Below are 15,557 nucleotides of genomic sequence, written 5' to 3' on the forward strand. Positions count from 1 at the left end.
GATCCTCACCCATATTTATATTTACAACCCAGATCTAAACACCAAAATTCTAGACCTTTCCTCCATGTCAGACCTCGCCCAGAGTCAATTCCAAACAAGCCTCGTGTACTTTGTGCCTTATTAAACCTTCAGAGCTTACCTGTACCCCACACCTCTGCTCACTGAACTCTCCAGAGTCCCTTTACTTGCTGCTTTCCAAAGCATCAATTTAATAAAAAAAAATACAAAAGCCACCTCCAAAGCAAAACTTACATAGGGAATGACAAAGTAACCATCTATTTATGTCAAATTAACATAATGGTTCCCCCGCTGTTGCTTTAGATAACCCTGAGGGAAGTCCTGTAGCTCAGACTGAGCACTGTCAAACAGATGCTCATCACTCTGGAATAAAAATTATGAGCCCGTTACTTGGAAATAAAAATTATGCATCTGTATTACCGTGAACTATAGAGCAAATTTTGTATAATGAACCAAAATGTGAAACTAACGTTAAAATATATGTTTTTATCATAGGCTTCAGTCAGTAACTCCCACTTATTCAGGTCAAAGCTCTTCTCTAAGACCAAACTCTCTCAGAGGACCTCTGCACCGTCCAAGCTGCACGTCCAGGCCCAGACACCACTAAAACACGCCCACACGCCTCCCAAAAAAAGCCCTCAGCCTCCTCCACACTGGTCATCCCTGTCCTTGCTGCGTCTTCCTGCAGAGGGAACCGTGCGGAAGCGCCCAGGCAGCGAGAGCCGGCCGCGTTCCCTCCCCACACGCGTCACGAGGATGATGAAAGGCGGCGGAGCTGCGCCCTCCCCCGCGGGAAGGCGGCGCGGGCCGGCAGCCCCTACCTGCACCCCGGGTGTGTCTCTGCGGGGCGCTCGGGCCGCCCCGGCGGCTCCGCGCCCTCACGGCAGGCGGTCCCGGCGCCTCCATGGCGGCAGCTCCACTTCCGGGTCCGGCCGGGCCCACTCCTACGCCATCGCCGCCGCGAGCGGGGTCGCCACCAACACCCAACGACAGGGTCACACCGCCGGGAAGAGACGCGGTACCGCCTCAGCGGACCTCCGGATGAGCCTCCCGGCCGCTCCCTCCGCCGATCACCGGGCGCTCCCGCTCCTCCCTCTTCCCGCGGCCTAAAATGGGAAAGCGCCGCGCACAAAATGGCGCCTGCGACGCCGCGGCCGCCGCGCCTGCGCGCCGCGCGCGCCGGCTCCGCCCCCTCCGCCACCGCCACCGCCACCGTCCCGCCCCCACCCCGTCCTTCCCCCTCCCTCCCGCCCATCCCTCCCCGAGCCAATCACATCGCGCCGTTGCCCTTCCGGTCTCCGCCGCCCACCAATCACGTGCGCCCGGGGCCGCGCCGCGGCCCAATGGGGGTGCTGTCCGCGGCGGCCCAATGCGCGCGGGGCGTCGGGGCGGCGGCCAATGGGAGCGGCCCCGCTCCCGCCGCTTGTTTATTGGGGCTCGCGCTGCGGCGCGGGGCGGGTCCGCGCGCGCGGGGGGGGGAGGGGGGCGGGAGAGAGGGGGGGGGGCGGAGCGGGGGCCGCGCTCAGCCGGGGCCGCCGCCGTCTGCGGAGGGGCCCGGGCGGCGCGGGGGCTGCGGAACGAGGAGTTCACAGGTAGGAAGGGACGCGCGAGGAAGAGGAGGGAAAGGAGGAGGAGGAAGAGAAGGAGGAAGAGGAGGCGGCGGTGGCAGAGTTGCGGCTCCGCCGTCCCGGGGGAGGGGACGCGGAGCGGCTCCGGGAGCTGCGCTTTAAACCCCCCCCCCCCCTCGCCCCCCCTCCCCCGCCCTGGGGGAGCGCACAGGCGCGCGCGCAGCCCCCCTCACGGACCGGGACCCCCGGGACCGGGACCCCGCAACTCTGTCCCGATATCCCCGGGATCGGCCCCCGCGCTCCCTGGGCCGGGGGGCTGCGGCGCCGCCCCGGGGGGCGGGAGGCAGAAGTCCGGGAGGAGGAGGGGGCCCGGCGGGGCCGCGGAAAGTTGAGAGGGGGCCAGGGCGGGTGGGGGGCGGCGGCCCCTGAGCCCCGCGGAGCAAATGGCGACGTGACACACACCGAGCGCGGGGCCGCCCGGCGGGAAGCGGCGGCCGCGCTCCCTCGGCGCGGCCGGGACGGGCGGCGGCTCCTTCCCTCCGTCCCTCCCTCCGCCTTCGCGGGGAGCCCCGCGCTCAGCCCTCAGCCTCCCCCGCTCTTGTTTTGCAGTGTTTCCCGTGCGAGGAGAAGTCCTGGAGCTGGAATCGCTCACATAACCCTTAAAGATGAAGGTAGGCGGCTCCGGCGGGAGCGGGGATCGCCGCCCTGTTCGCCCGCCGCTCTGGAGATTTCATTTTTAATCGCTCTCCGTCTGGGCACGGCAGCAGCGGGAGAACGCGGGGTTCGGTGCGCGCTGTGAGTGCTGCTCCTGCTCCCCAGCGAGGTGCAGGTGATTTAAAGCTCTCACCGCCGTGCAGGAGCGCTCGGAACATCCTCATCGCCTCTGAGTTGTTGTTGTTGTCCTTCGGGCTCCCGTCTTTAAACGCTTCCTGTATCAGCAGCTGCTATGGCAAGTTTGTAAAACCACAGCTTCTGTCCCGCCTTTGCTGTTGCCGGTTTGCTCAGTACAAAGGCTCAACAATTGCAGTGTAATTTACAAAACTTTTCCCTTCAGAGTTGAAGGAAATATCTAGTTAAAAAAAAAAGCAAACCTGTACATATCCTATTTTATTTTAGATTCTGCACTGATTGCCTGTCTTGATAGACATTTTCAATGTGGTAATTTTGTCCTTGTTTATCAGTTGCAATGAGTACAGTAAAGTGAAGTGTTGAGTATTAAAGTTCAGATTAAGGAAAACATGATGAATATTTCTCTTTAAAAATGCACAGGCAATTAAGTTTTGATAAAGGCATTCCAGGAAAGAAAAATACTTGTTAATAGCTGTTTGAAAGATTGCAACAGATTTCTCTAGAGGTCTCCTTTTAGTCACCAGGAAAGAAATCCTATATATAGAATGTTATAGACTTAATTGTAAGTGTTGGGATGACACCAATCTCAAACGTTTTAAATAATCTGTGCCTTGGATTGCTTATAGCTGAAAAAATAACAGCTGTCTGTTATATTGCCTTCTCACAGTTGAAATATTTCCCTTTTGTATAGAAACCACTTGAATTAATAGTAACTCCTTTACTTTGTTGCCCTTTTATAAAGAGATGTCCCAAATATCAATGAATACCCTCAAAAACATTTCTGGGATAGGCTGACAATGAATTGACAGGAGGTGTGTGTCAACATCAGTGACAAACCAAAACTTCCTGTAACTTGTTTGTTGGGTTCTTGTTTTTTTTTTTTTCCCCTTTTGAAAAACTCTATGATGGCAATCTCAAGTACAGTCACGGTTTATCAATTAAAAGTCAACAGGTCTGAAAGTCTAAGTGTAAAGTTAAATGTATAATGATGCAGCTGTAGCTATAAATAAGAGCTGAAGTTTGTTTTTGTTTCCCTCCAGGCAGCAGATGAGCCTGCCTACCTGACAGTGGGGACTGATGTCAGTGCCAAGTACCGTGGTGCCTTCTGCGAGGCAAAGATTAAGACGGTGAAAAGGCTTGTAAAAGTCAAGGTGAGTGTGCTGAGGCTGCTGCTGGCTTTAGTAAAGCATTGTGCTGAAAGGGCTGTCACAGGAGATCCTAGTCCTGAAGATTAAAAAATGTCCATCACTTCGCTGTATGAATTTTAAACAACACCTAAGTGGGGGTTTTTTTTAATATTTTGTTGTTTGGTTCGGGGTGATTTTTTTTTGCTTTATTTTGAGGGGGAAGTTGTTTTTTAGTTACATTTTTTAGTAGGATGCTGGAACAAAAATGAGCTTTCTTGTTCCTAATTTCTTGACTGCATTTGTCTTCTGTTTTCGAATGCATCAGTTTCCCAGCAGTAAATTTTGATGTCACAAATAGAGGATTATGGCTTTACATGAATAATAAGGAATAAGAACAACCTCTTCAGAAGCAAAAGTTCCGTTTCATACCGACTGACACTCTCACTTTCACAGTTTGGAACTCAAGAGGCAATGCCAAAATAAGTCAACAGCAAGAGAGATGGCAATAATTTGTTTCTTAGACCAGGTTTTAGCAATGCCCAGGGTAATAGTTAAGTTCTGAGAATCTTGCTGCAGCTTCTAAAGCAGCGTACCCTGCCTGTAGCTGAATTTCTGTGCATGGATAGTATTGGCATGTAGTATTCATTCGCATTTAGAGGGATTTTGCCAAAACAACCGAAAGAGAAAGTTGTCATTGTGGTGTTGCAATACTGTTGTAAATGCTACTATGTGAGAACAAGAACAAAATGTAGTTAAATACAAGCTAAAATTAAAAGTAAAGTAAATATAGAAGTTGTTGTTCTGCTTTGTCTTGTCAAAATCTTCCCACTTCCTACTTTAGTGTCTGCTGTCCAAGATACGTAAATAAAGGATTACTGACCCAAAATCCCCCACAAATTGAGGTGAAAGCTGCTTTTTGTAACTATACATTCAAGTTTTTGTGTGCTTTAATGCTTGGATCGAGTAGAACAAGCCATCAGCCTCTTCAGTTACATATATAGATCATATCACTTTATCAGAGGTCTTTTCATCAATAGAAAAAAGTAATTCAGATATTGGAGCCTTTTCCCTGTTCTTAATGAGTACTTAGGGAAACTTGTGGTGTTCTTTGAAATCTGTGTTAATGAGAAGCTCTGTAGGAAGCAGTGTGCAGGTCTGACAAGCTTGATTTTGTCTGCATCTTTGGTCTGGTAGAGTATTTAGCCTGTTAATAGGTAGGAGTTTCTTTTTCTCATTAGAATCAGTTGTTCCTGTTATCCACGATAAGACTTGGAATTACATGAGGCTGCTGTGACTTGGTGGAAATTCCTGTCGCTGGATCTCAATTATATTATAACAATAGAAGTTTTAACAAGCTAAGCCTGATGCTGTAATTAAGAGTGTGTAGGCACACCCTGGCACACTTGCCAAGAGTGCAGAGAGTCCAAAACGTCCGGTAGCCTTTTCCTGAAGAGGAGGACAACCTGTATTCATCCCTATGCAATTTTTATTTTAAGTTTTATATCAGAATAAAGTGCATTTTTAACCTGAATGTGTGTTAATACCGAATGCTGTTTTGGCATGCAACTGGTGGTGTGTTTATAAATACAGCTACAGTGTAGTCTGCTTGGAGGATAACTGGGGGAGCCAGAAAACTGGACATCATTATCAAAGCAAGCTCCTGGAACTTCTGGTTCCTGAAAGCAAACAGAAATTTTGGAATTTTAAAAATTAAACTGTACAGGCTGATGTTCACTCTGTCTCCTCACTGTTCCCTTCTAGAATGTAGGATTTTAAAGGGAGAAGCAGAGTTTAGTTATGCTGTAACTGATTCTTATTTTCATCACATTTGTAGTGTTCCACATCTTTGCCATAACGACTTTCCCTTGCTCAAGGCAGCAGAAATGCTGATATTGCAGGCAGTTTGGTGATTTTTTGATACATATTTAATAAAGAGAGGTTTTTATTTTAGTTGTAGTTTAGTATTCAAAGTGTTGTCAATGAAATGCTGCAATTGAATCAGAGAGAAGGAAAATCCCTGCTTAATCTTCTCATCTGGAAGCCCAATTCCAGGTTTGGCCTGGGTTGTGTCAAATTCTAAACTCACCTGAAAATGTATTTTCTTTGCTTTGGAATGACTGGTGTTTGATTTGCCCTGTTCTTTAATTATGGTGTTTCAGATTAAAAATTAAATGTGATATCTGGGGCTTCCTGTCAGTAAAACTGGCCATGCCAAATGTGTTCTGTTTGGTAACATTTGAGTCTGTTTAATTGATAATCTTAATGTGGGTAATAGTGTCTTTATATGTATACATTTTCTTATGCTTTTTGTGTGCTATTAAGAAGTCAGATGCATATTAACAAGTTCATGAATATCTTTCAGGTGGTCTTGAAGGGGGATAACTCAACTCAGTTAGTGCAAGATGACCAAGTGAAAGGACCTTTAAGAGTATGTATATTGCATATGTATATTGCCTTCTTTTGGTAATCACATAAATTTCTAAAACTCCTTAATTTTGATGTTGTTTAGGTGGGTACCTGTTCTTCAGGATTGAAGTCAACAGAAGGAGGCTCATCTCTTTAGATGAGATGGATTTGGAGGAATTAGTCTTAATTTTTGTAGCTTTGTGGGCTATTTATGCTTTTCTGTGTAGTGTACTTGATCACAGCTTTGCCTGCACAGGGATTTTTGTATCTTCTCATAAGATGCAAAAGTTCTTATAAATAATGAAACATCGAAACTTCTCAGAAGTAATTAGCAACTTGCATGCCAAGCCATGTTCAAGCCCATTAGACAAGAGTAAATACAATTACTCAGTGTTTTAGAATAGTTGATGTATTTTATATAAAAATGTGTTTGTTTGTATTTTCATTCTGTGTAACAGTTGTGTGCTAAAATGCAGAGCTGTGTTACACACACTGAATGCAAATAGAGCTCTCCAGAGAAGGTCATCTTTCTTGTATTTGTCTTTTCCCTGTAGCTCCTACAGGAGCACCAAGGCTGCTACTGAAATTCTGATCTAGCTGACAGTAGAACTGTATTTAAAGGATAAGAAATAGTAGTAATTGAATGATTATCCGTAATGGATTAATGACTTTGTATATTTGTTTTTTTTCCTTCTGTTTCTTGAGATGTCAAAGTCATGCTGGAATTAAAAGTTCTGAGTTTCTTAGTGCTTTAGTGTCTACTTGCAGTTCAGCCTTCCTGCTGAAGGACCTTTGTTCTTACCTGCTGAGTAACTAAACTTTCAAAGCAGCATTTGGCTAAACTGAGTCTTAAAAAGTAAATCTGGCTTGCTGGGAGAGTCAATGTGTTTTTCTCAATTTTCTGGGTGAGGGCTTCCATGTAACCTTGAGCTGCTCCTTGTTGCAGGTTGGAGCAATGGTTGAAACCAAAATGCCCGATGGATCCTTTCAGGAAGCTGTTATCAGCAAGCTGACGGATGCCAGTTGGTACACTGTAGGTGAGTGGCCATGTTTCATTTATGGGCTGTAATCTTTGAACAATATATTTCTTATTACAGGTAACAATGTCAGTAATTACATCTTGTATTGCACGATCTGAGATAGTTTTTGGAGGGGACTTTTTTTAAAGTCGTCCACATCTTGATTCCTTTTGCATTTCAAATAGGATAATAATTAATTGATGTTCAGGGAGGCTTTAGCATGGGTAATTGCAGGGCTGAATAATGAAGTTTTATTTGACACAATGTACCTGTAATGATTGCAGTTGCACTCACTGAAATTCAGAATAATTTTTGCAGATTTTAAGACATAAACCTTGTAAAATCATTCTTCCAGTTGAAAACTTGTGGCATGAAATGAATGACTGAAATATGAGCCTCCTTGCACTGTGTGCAAGGTTGTACACAAGGAAAACATGGATTGTATCAACAGAAGGCAGAATCTATTTCTTTTTAACAGAAGAATTAACATAGCACACAATAAAAAGAAAAGAGGAGACATTCATTTATAATGTGAATAGCTGCTTCCTTTAATAAAATTTTCAAATAATGATCTAAAGTGAAATAGTAAACGACTCTCCTCCTTATGTTGGAGGCTCATGTGGTGTTCAGTTATTGAAATAGAAAGTTCAGAATGTAGGGTCAGCGAAATGTCAGTGTTGAGCAGGAATTCATTGTAAGATCCGTTTCCTTATTTTAAATAATTCTGATCTCCAGGTTTTTCTGAAACAGCTTTAAAACAGAATGACAAAAGTCAGCAACATTCAAGTTACAGTAGATAAGCAAATAAAAAAGGACAGTATTTGAATCAGAGAGCTTTGCAAGCACCCATCCTTCTTTTGCACAACTTTCTTACAGCAGTGGAGCCTTATATTCCCTAGTAGTTGCCTGGAAGGAACATGCTCCTGTTAATTGTCCTGTACATGCTACTCTTGGGTATTGCTTTGGAGATTAGTACTTGTAAATTTAAGCTCTGTGTTTCTCATTAGCTGCCTTGTGTACCAAATGTATTCAGCTTTACTTCATATTCTTCCATCCTCTCTTGAGGAGTCCTCTGTCCCACGAACTCTTAATTATTTTGGTTCATTAACCCCTTTTTAAGATTTAAATAAGCTATTTTCAGTAATTCAGCATTCCTTTGCAGTAGGTGAGGTTATGTTGTCATTGGTGGGATCAGGATAAAGCTCTGTGGATAATTTGGAAGGATTTATCACTTCATGATGATTATTGTTAGTGAGTGCTTTAACGCTGAGCTGGTTGACAAAGCTCACTGTTCTTTGCCTTCTTCTTCAGGATTATAAAATTGCTGTAAAATTGTATTGGATGTCAGGTCAGGGATGAAAGGCAGGATTATTTTGGAGTGTAGAAGATTTAAAATCAGTTTAGTACTATGATGTGACATACTCGAGGTAGAACACTGGGCCTTTAACTTCTCTTTACAGTTTTTCAGAGGTTCACCATTCTGTTACAGAAGTGGCAAGAAACACAGTCTTGCACTAACAATTTCATTGTTTATGAATTAGCATTTTAATTTTAGAGCTCCAAACTTATTTCAATTTTCAAGTAACACTTTCAGCTAATTCTCTTTGAATTTGGGCCAGAGGACATATTTGTCGTCTTATATTTGATACGTGAACTTTAAATCCCGTTTGGGGGATGAGTTTTGTCTGGGTTTTCTTTTTTTTCCCCTTTTCTTTTGAGCAGTGCACTTCTGCGAAAAAAAATCTACACTTGATGAGCAGGAAATCTGAACAGTGAATAAATGCTCTGCCCTGTATTAGTGGATTGTTGTTTACATTTAACAACTTGTTGAACTCTCCCCAATAATGTAAGAGATAAATCATGCATGCCATGATTTTTACTTCTTACATTTATTAAAGTGCAATTCCTCAGAAACTTGAACCAATGGATTAATTAACTACTGTAATTTTCTTTCCCCAAAAAATACTTTTTGATAGGCAGAATGGAGAAAATAAAACATGTTTTCCATATGCAAATGTGTTAAGACTGCTAGGATTTTGTAAAAATTTGGAGCTCAGGGGGGATTTAAATAATCTTATGGTAAGTGAACATGCAGAGCTGTAACATGGCACTTTAACTATGAAAATACAATTGTAACACGTTGGATTTAGATATTAGGCACATATTTGTTAGTTCTATGTGGTGGGTTGCTTGTTGGAATTGAAAGCATGGGTAATGTTGACCAGAGTAAGCAGATCACCAAGTTTGTGTCAGGGTTCTTTTGCAGTTAAAATTGGGAAAGCATTCTAGGTTGAGTACAGGAATACTGACATGTGAAAAATAAGCCTTATCTTTTGCCTGCTCCTTCCATTGTGTCTTTGCAGAAAGTTTTGGATAGATATGAGGTGTATATTTATGTTGCTGGTAAAGCATACAGTTGAATTGGATGTTTTTTTAATAGCTGGTGGGTGTGCTGCTCCACAGCCTTCCTGACTGATGCAGTCACAGCTGAAGAGCTGAGAGGGAAGTGGATTTAACAGACTCCAGGTTTACAAAATGCCTTCCTGAACATTTTGAGATGGAAAGCACGAGGGAAAGCTTGTATTTCAGTCGTTTGTGCTTTTCCCTTACTATTTATTTTCTATGTTATCTAACATCTCTTTCTAAGTGATCTAAAAGCAAACTGATCTCTGGCTGGTGAAACCAGTAATATATACAGGCAAACATTTTCAGAGTATTAAGTACAGATGTGCAAAAAATTGCACCAAAACAAACTGCCTGCGTGTCTAAGGAGAAGTGATGATGTTCACTTTTGCATATCAGGTTATCTGTTTCGTGTAGGGCTCTAAAGTAGAAAAGTCACCTGAAACGACTTTGCTTTGGTCAATAAATTGAACCAGTGGAAGTGCTGATCTTGCTATAATAGGCTACTTTGCCACCACTATAATGTAAGAGTCACAGTTATGATCAGTTTGTGTATTTTAACAGTATCTCCTGTCTATTAATGGTGTTCATGTACCAGAATAAACAAAGATTTATTTTTATTGTAGCTTCAACAGAGTCACTTTTTGACCTCTTTTTATATGATAATGATGTTAATTTAGCCATGTAGTCCTATGGAACTTTTCAGCTGTGATTTGGAAATATTTTTTGAAATTACCTTTGAAATTCAGCTTTTCAGTGTAAGTAGTTGAAGAAGCAAAACTGTTTGGAGTGGAAGTTTAACAGTGTCTGGGAAGTGCCACTGCACAAGGCAGCCCTCAAATCCAAGGTGGTGTGACACTAATAGGGGTTTAAGTTCTTTGGTTAACAAATGGCTCAGCTGGAGCTGATGATCTTGCTAAAGTGATTCAATGATTTGATGATGTTTGTCTTTAGAATGCAGTTATCTAAACGGAACTTCCTTAATTTACAAATTACAAAGTGCTGCATTGATGCTTTTGAAGTGCTGAGTATATTGTTAGGTGATAATTGCATAGAATTAAAATGGTCTGTCACATCAAGGTTTGAGTTACAGTTTACTGAGTGTACCATCCACCTGTTTCTCTTAACTTGTAAAATGCTTCAGGTAAATACTGAAAAAATGTCTGAAATGACTGAAAAACAAAGAAACCACAACCCAGACCACACCTTACAAAGTGCATAGTTGTATTTTCCTTCTCTCACACTCTGCCTGGAGTCTTACAAGCATTACCAGAATTTCAGAAAACAGAAATCCTGACCTAGATGTACTTTGAGGAAACACTTCCGTATCGCTTTGCGCAGAACTAGAAGTGATGTAGTGTCTGTATAAAAGAGAGAAACAGTATTTCATTTGAGCAAGCATCCAAGAGTTGCTGTTAGAATGGCCAGGTTTATATTGCCCCATGTCATCTCTCCTTTCACAAAACTCAGGTCAATAATCTGTATGTGCTTAGGTCTCTTATTATGTAATACAATAATTTCTGCAACTTCAAACAAGATTCAACAAAAACAGATCAAATACATTGAGCCTTGTACTTTGCTAGGTAAAATAATGGAAAAGTATTTCTAAAGAAAGAAATAAAAACCTGTATTAACTTTCAGTAATGTTTCCTCTGAAATGAATAGGAAATAGGGACTCTCAAAACAGTGAGAGACCTTTGAAGTTTCTAGCAGACCTTGCTGTCAGTTACTGGGGTTTTATGTACTGTTTAGAGTGAAAGGGAGTGTGATTCCTTATTTTTTGAGATTTCCGCCTTTCAGACACACTTGTGAGGCACCTCAGTGAATCCCACAGCTCTGCTGGTGGCTTCTTCCTCTCATGTAATGCTGGTGGCAGTTTCCAGGAAATGCTGAGTATGTTCTGAGAGGAGTTAAGAGACCTGAGTGCTTGTTCTGGGAATGAAGCATAGTCTCAGCCAGCAACTGCATCACTTCAGGTTACTGCGGTTTGGTCACGGAAATTAAAGATACTGAGGATTTTGTTTTAGTCATCTTTCATGTTCCATGGATTTTGAAAATTCCAGTTCATAATTCTGAGGATATTTATCAGCAAATGAACCAACATTGATGTCCCAGGACTTCAGGAGCAGGGTTGCTAACAGGAGCTATTTATAGTCAAACTTTCCTATTTTTAAAAGAAGTTTTCTTTTGATGCTTTGTGGAGATATTTGTGCTAAGAAGAAAAATAGGCTTGGTTCTGGGTACAGTACAACTATAAGCTCTTATTCCAAGGGTGATGGAAGCTCTCAGTGCCCCCACAGCCAGCTGAGTCCATCATGCCAGAGACCTGTTTGTTTGTCCTTTCAAACCTTGACCAGTCCATGTCCTGTGCTGTGTGCCAGGCACTGGTCATGTCTGCAGGGCTGGTCTGACCAGTTCCCAGCATCCTGTTGAGTTCCACGTGGCAGAAGCATCATCTCTGGGCTGTGTGTGTGTCATCCAGGAATCCGAAACCACAGGTGTGGCAGGGGAGCTGTCCAGTTGTCTCCACTGGTGTTCTCTACCACCATGACCCACCATAAATTTGTTCTTTTTGTCTTTAAAATTTGCCTGCGTGGATTTTGAGGAAACCCCTCAAAATTTGCCCAGAGCCTTTCCATGGGATGTGTTGTTTAAGTGCACCTGTGGCACATAAAAATGGTGCAGTGGCTGTTGGTTGCTTTCTGGAGAATCTAGGAAAAAAAGACCAGCACCATGTTTTGTGCTAACAGGTGAGTAGAGAAGCAAGATTTTGTCCTGAAAAATAGTATTTTGACAGTAGAACCTTGTTACAAATCAACAGAATAGAACCCTTGGTTATAAAACCACCTTTGTTACAATGTGAACTGAGTGTTAAAAATATTTTTAAATTGTGTACAAACAATACTGTAGGGAAAGCAAGGATGTGGGTAGATTTTTTTTCTCTAATCTCTTTATGTGTAACAATAGTAAGATTAACATTTCAGAAAAAGCAGGTTCAGACAGCAGGCTTTTGTCTGTGAGGTGATAGTTTTCTATGAGTAGACTCAAAGGCCTCTCAAAGTTCCCTGATTTCTGGTATATTTCAAACATATATTTGTAATAGGAACTGGGGCTCATTTAAAATCGTTTAAAAAATAGTAAATTTGAGTCGTGTAGTCTCTCAGTAGCACAATACAGTGCAGTACTTATTCTTAGGCCCTTTTACAGATGAATCAGTAGTACAGCCCTTGTCTACAAGGTCATTCAGCAAGCACTGCACAGCTCTTGGTTCTTTCTATATTGTTTCCACAGGTGAAACCCAAATATCTGCAAAATCTGCACACATTTGTCGAGATACTCATAGATAGCATCTCTTGTAGTTCATAAGTTGCTACTTTGCCAGGCAGCCAGTGAGAATAATTCAGTGTGCACAGTGACACTGGAGCACCTATAATTTGTGGTATGTACTTTCATTTCATTGTCTTGGTGACTTAAAAGTTTCTGAACTGGGTTGGGGAATGAAACAAAATTGTTACCTTGCAGTGCAGTGTAGAATCTCTCCTGGTTTGGGCAGCAGCAGTAACACAACTTGTTGGATTTGAAGTTTGCAAGATGCAGCCTTGAGGGTTGTTTTCCCTGTGCACTTGTGTGTCACAGAGCTGCCTTGTCCTGGGTAACACTGGTGGCTCTGTGTGGAAGTCATCTTGTAACTACTATGAGGATGTTCTCTCTAGAGTTCTGCTCTGTTCTCCTTTTTCTGTCTCCTTTTTTTTTTTTCTTAAATCTATTTATAATATATCTATATATATATTTCTAAATAAGATGTAGTCAAACTGATCTGCAGTATTTTGTGACAAGCTTTTTCAAGTTCCTAAAAATGATTTTGATAGTTGACTTGTTAATATTATATATTTAAATACATGAAAACTAATGTTGAGACAGACTTACTGTAAAGACAGGGTTAGTATATTTTTGCTGATGGTATATACAAGTCTGCTGCAGACAGGAAATGGAAGATACCAGCTCATCAATAGTGAGTTTAAAGTTGCACATTTTACTGTATTTTTGAGGTACTCAACTTTTAGTCAATTTTTTTTTAACTCTTGGGACGTGTTGTATTGATTACTGGTGGGAAGTTTGTTTTTATTTTCCTGCCATAGATTAGGGTTGTGTAGATTTTCACAAACAGGAAAAAACCAATTCTCTTTCTTTCCTATTATCATAGACAAGGTTGGGGTGCAGCAAAATTCTGAAAATTTCCATTTTACTGTCACTGTTTCAATATGCTCTGTATGGAGCATATTGGACTGTGTTCTTGGGACTAGACCAAGCATTATGGCAGAGACTGTTCCTCCAGGTTGTGCTGCTTACTCATCTCTTTTCCCCTTCTGTCAGTGTTCCTCATTAAGGAACATGTTTGGAAGAAAGGGCTCTGCCCGGCAGAAATGTCGCTTTTCTTCCCTTCATTCCCGCGCTGTTCTGTTGCCTGTTCGGTAGCAGCGAGCAGTTCCCTGGCTAGTTTGTATCCTTCCCTTCCCAGAAATCAGCTGCTGCACCCTGTTTCCCCAGCAAGCCCCTGCCCACCACAGGATGAGGCAATAGTAGGACCTAAAGGGCTTCTGCTTTTTTACACCTGTTTCTTTGGAAAGACAAGACTGTAATTTCCTCTTTTGAGATGAGTATCATGACACTGTAAACACATCCTTTGATGACTTCACTGTGTGTGTGTATGGGGAGATGTCTCCTTGTCTTCTGTTCCTGTTTCCTGCCGTCTCCCTGCCCAGTGGATTCTAGAATACAACCTTTAGGGTTTCTGCCTTTGAAGAATCTGGAGTTGTAGCAATAACCTGTTGAAGGAATGAAGTAATTAATGCAAGTTATTCAGTGTTAATTTAAAAGTTTTTAGTTTGATTGTTAGTTCTAGGCATTTTAACTAGAGTTAAACAGCCTTGCTTCTGGATGAGATTAAAAAGAGGAATGAATTTGCAGCTTAGAGTATATTAAGTTCTTCTGACACGCCTGTTATCGCAGCTTCAAAATATCTCATAGCCAAAAACTGCCATCTGCCTTACTGCTTATATTTACAGAATCCTTAATATTTGACACTGTGCTTTGGAAAGACATTCCCTTAAATCTTCTAGGACTAGAATTAAAAAGTCATGCACAGGGCGACATGAGTATGAACAGTACTTTGGTGTAGCAGATTTTTCTGAAGAGTGAAATGGAAACCACAAGCCCTATTTAGTTTGAGAAAAGCTTATATTTTTAAAGGGGCTGAGTTCATCAGTGTGAGTTTTTGATTGCCCTTTCAGTAAGGCACAGTCAAGTGTTTTCCCTAGAGGAGAAGCAAGTTTGAAGTAGCTACAATTACGAAATACTTCAAGCATCATGATTAATTGGAAAGACTCCTCACTTGGTTCCACCTTAGTAACTCAAATAATTGATATTTTTGTATGACAAATGGTGCTATCCTTTCTCCATTGAAACTTAATAAAGTGATCACTTATTTAGATAAGGAAATCTTCCTGTTTATGCTGTTCTTTTACAGTTTGTTGTTCTGTAAAGTTGTTTTGCTCCAAGCTGTGCAGCCACGCTGGCAGTTGCAGGTGCTTTGCACATGTCCACAGTATAAATTGTTACTCTAGATTGTCATGATTTCCTTATGTGTCTTAATTTGAGTTTAGTGTGTTTTACTGAGGGCGTTTAATTAACCTTCAGTATTTATAACATTTTATCTTTTAAGGATGAAAACCTGGTATATGTCATCTAGTTTATGAATAGTTTGCTTGGTTTATCCCTCTCCTGGACTAGCTTTAAATAAATGGGTAGAGCTTCCAATTTTGGAGATAATAAATAAAAAGAAGCAGTTTAGTTCTAATGTCAAGTATCAGGTTCTGGTTGCTTTTCTTCAATCAAGTTACCTGTTGCCAGTCACCAGCCATTTGTTCCCTAAAATGATTATTTGTGAAAATTTAGTAGTTTGAGATTCTTGGATGGGGAAAAGTTAGTTGCTTTGTGTGTACAAGTGTTCTAAGCCATTAAGATAATTCAGTAGTGGAGCATATGGAGCATACCACAGTAGTATTTACTCTGAAGATGGAGGAACCTTAAAGCTGATCTTATCCAGCTTAATTAATTTTATAAGTATGCCAAAATTACCATACTGCTATGTACAACACTTGAAACTT

At 41.9% G+C, this 15,557-nt stretch overlaps 1 protein-coding gene across 3 annotated transcripts in view; it reads left to right on the top strand.

Annotated features, from left to right (window-relative positions):
• Window positions 1-1,526: 1,526 nt before the first annotated feature.
• Window positions 1,527-15,557, top strand: part of ARID4A (AT-rich interaction domain 4A) — a 47,570-nt gene continuing 33,539 nt past the window's right edge. For 2 of the 3 annotated variants that reach the window (XM_048307367.1, XM_048307369.1), the window contains exons 1-5: window positions 1,527-1,610; window positions 2,196-2,257; window positions 3,476-3,586; window positions 5,925-5,990; window positions 6,915-7,005. In XM_048307367.1, coding sequence (XP_048163324.1) covers window positions 2,252-2,257; window positions 3,476-3,586; window positions 5,925-5,990; window positions 6,915-7,005 — 274 coding nt within the window. In that variant the 5' untranslated portion in view covers window positions 1,527-1,610; window positions 2,196-2,251. Of the gene's footprint in view, window positions 1,611-2,195; window positions 2,258-2,298; window positions 2,536-3,475; window positions 3,587-5,924; window positions 5,991-6,914; window positions 7,006-15,557 lie in introns of those variants that run through there. The other variant, XM_048307368.1, reaches the window with a different exon arrangement.

This window comes from Corvus hawaiiensis, chromosome 6 (genome assembly GCF_020740725.1).
Source record: "Corvus hawaiiensis isolate bCorHaw1 chromosome 6, bCorHaw1.pri.cur, whole genome shotgun sequence".
Classification (NCBI taxonomy): domain Eukaryota; kingdom Metazoa; phylum Chordata; class Aves; order Passeriformes; family Corvidae; genus Corvus; species Corvus hawaiiensis.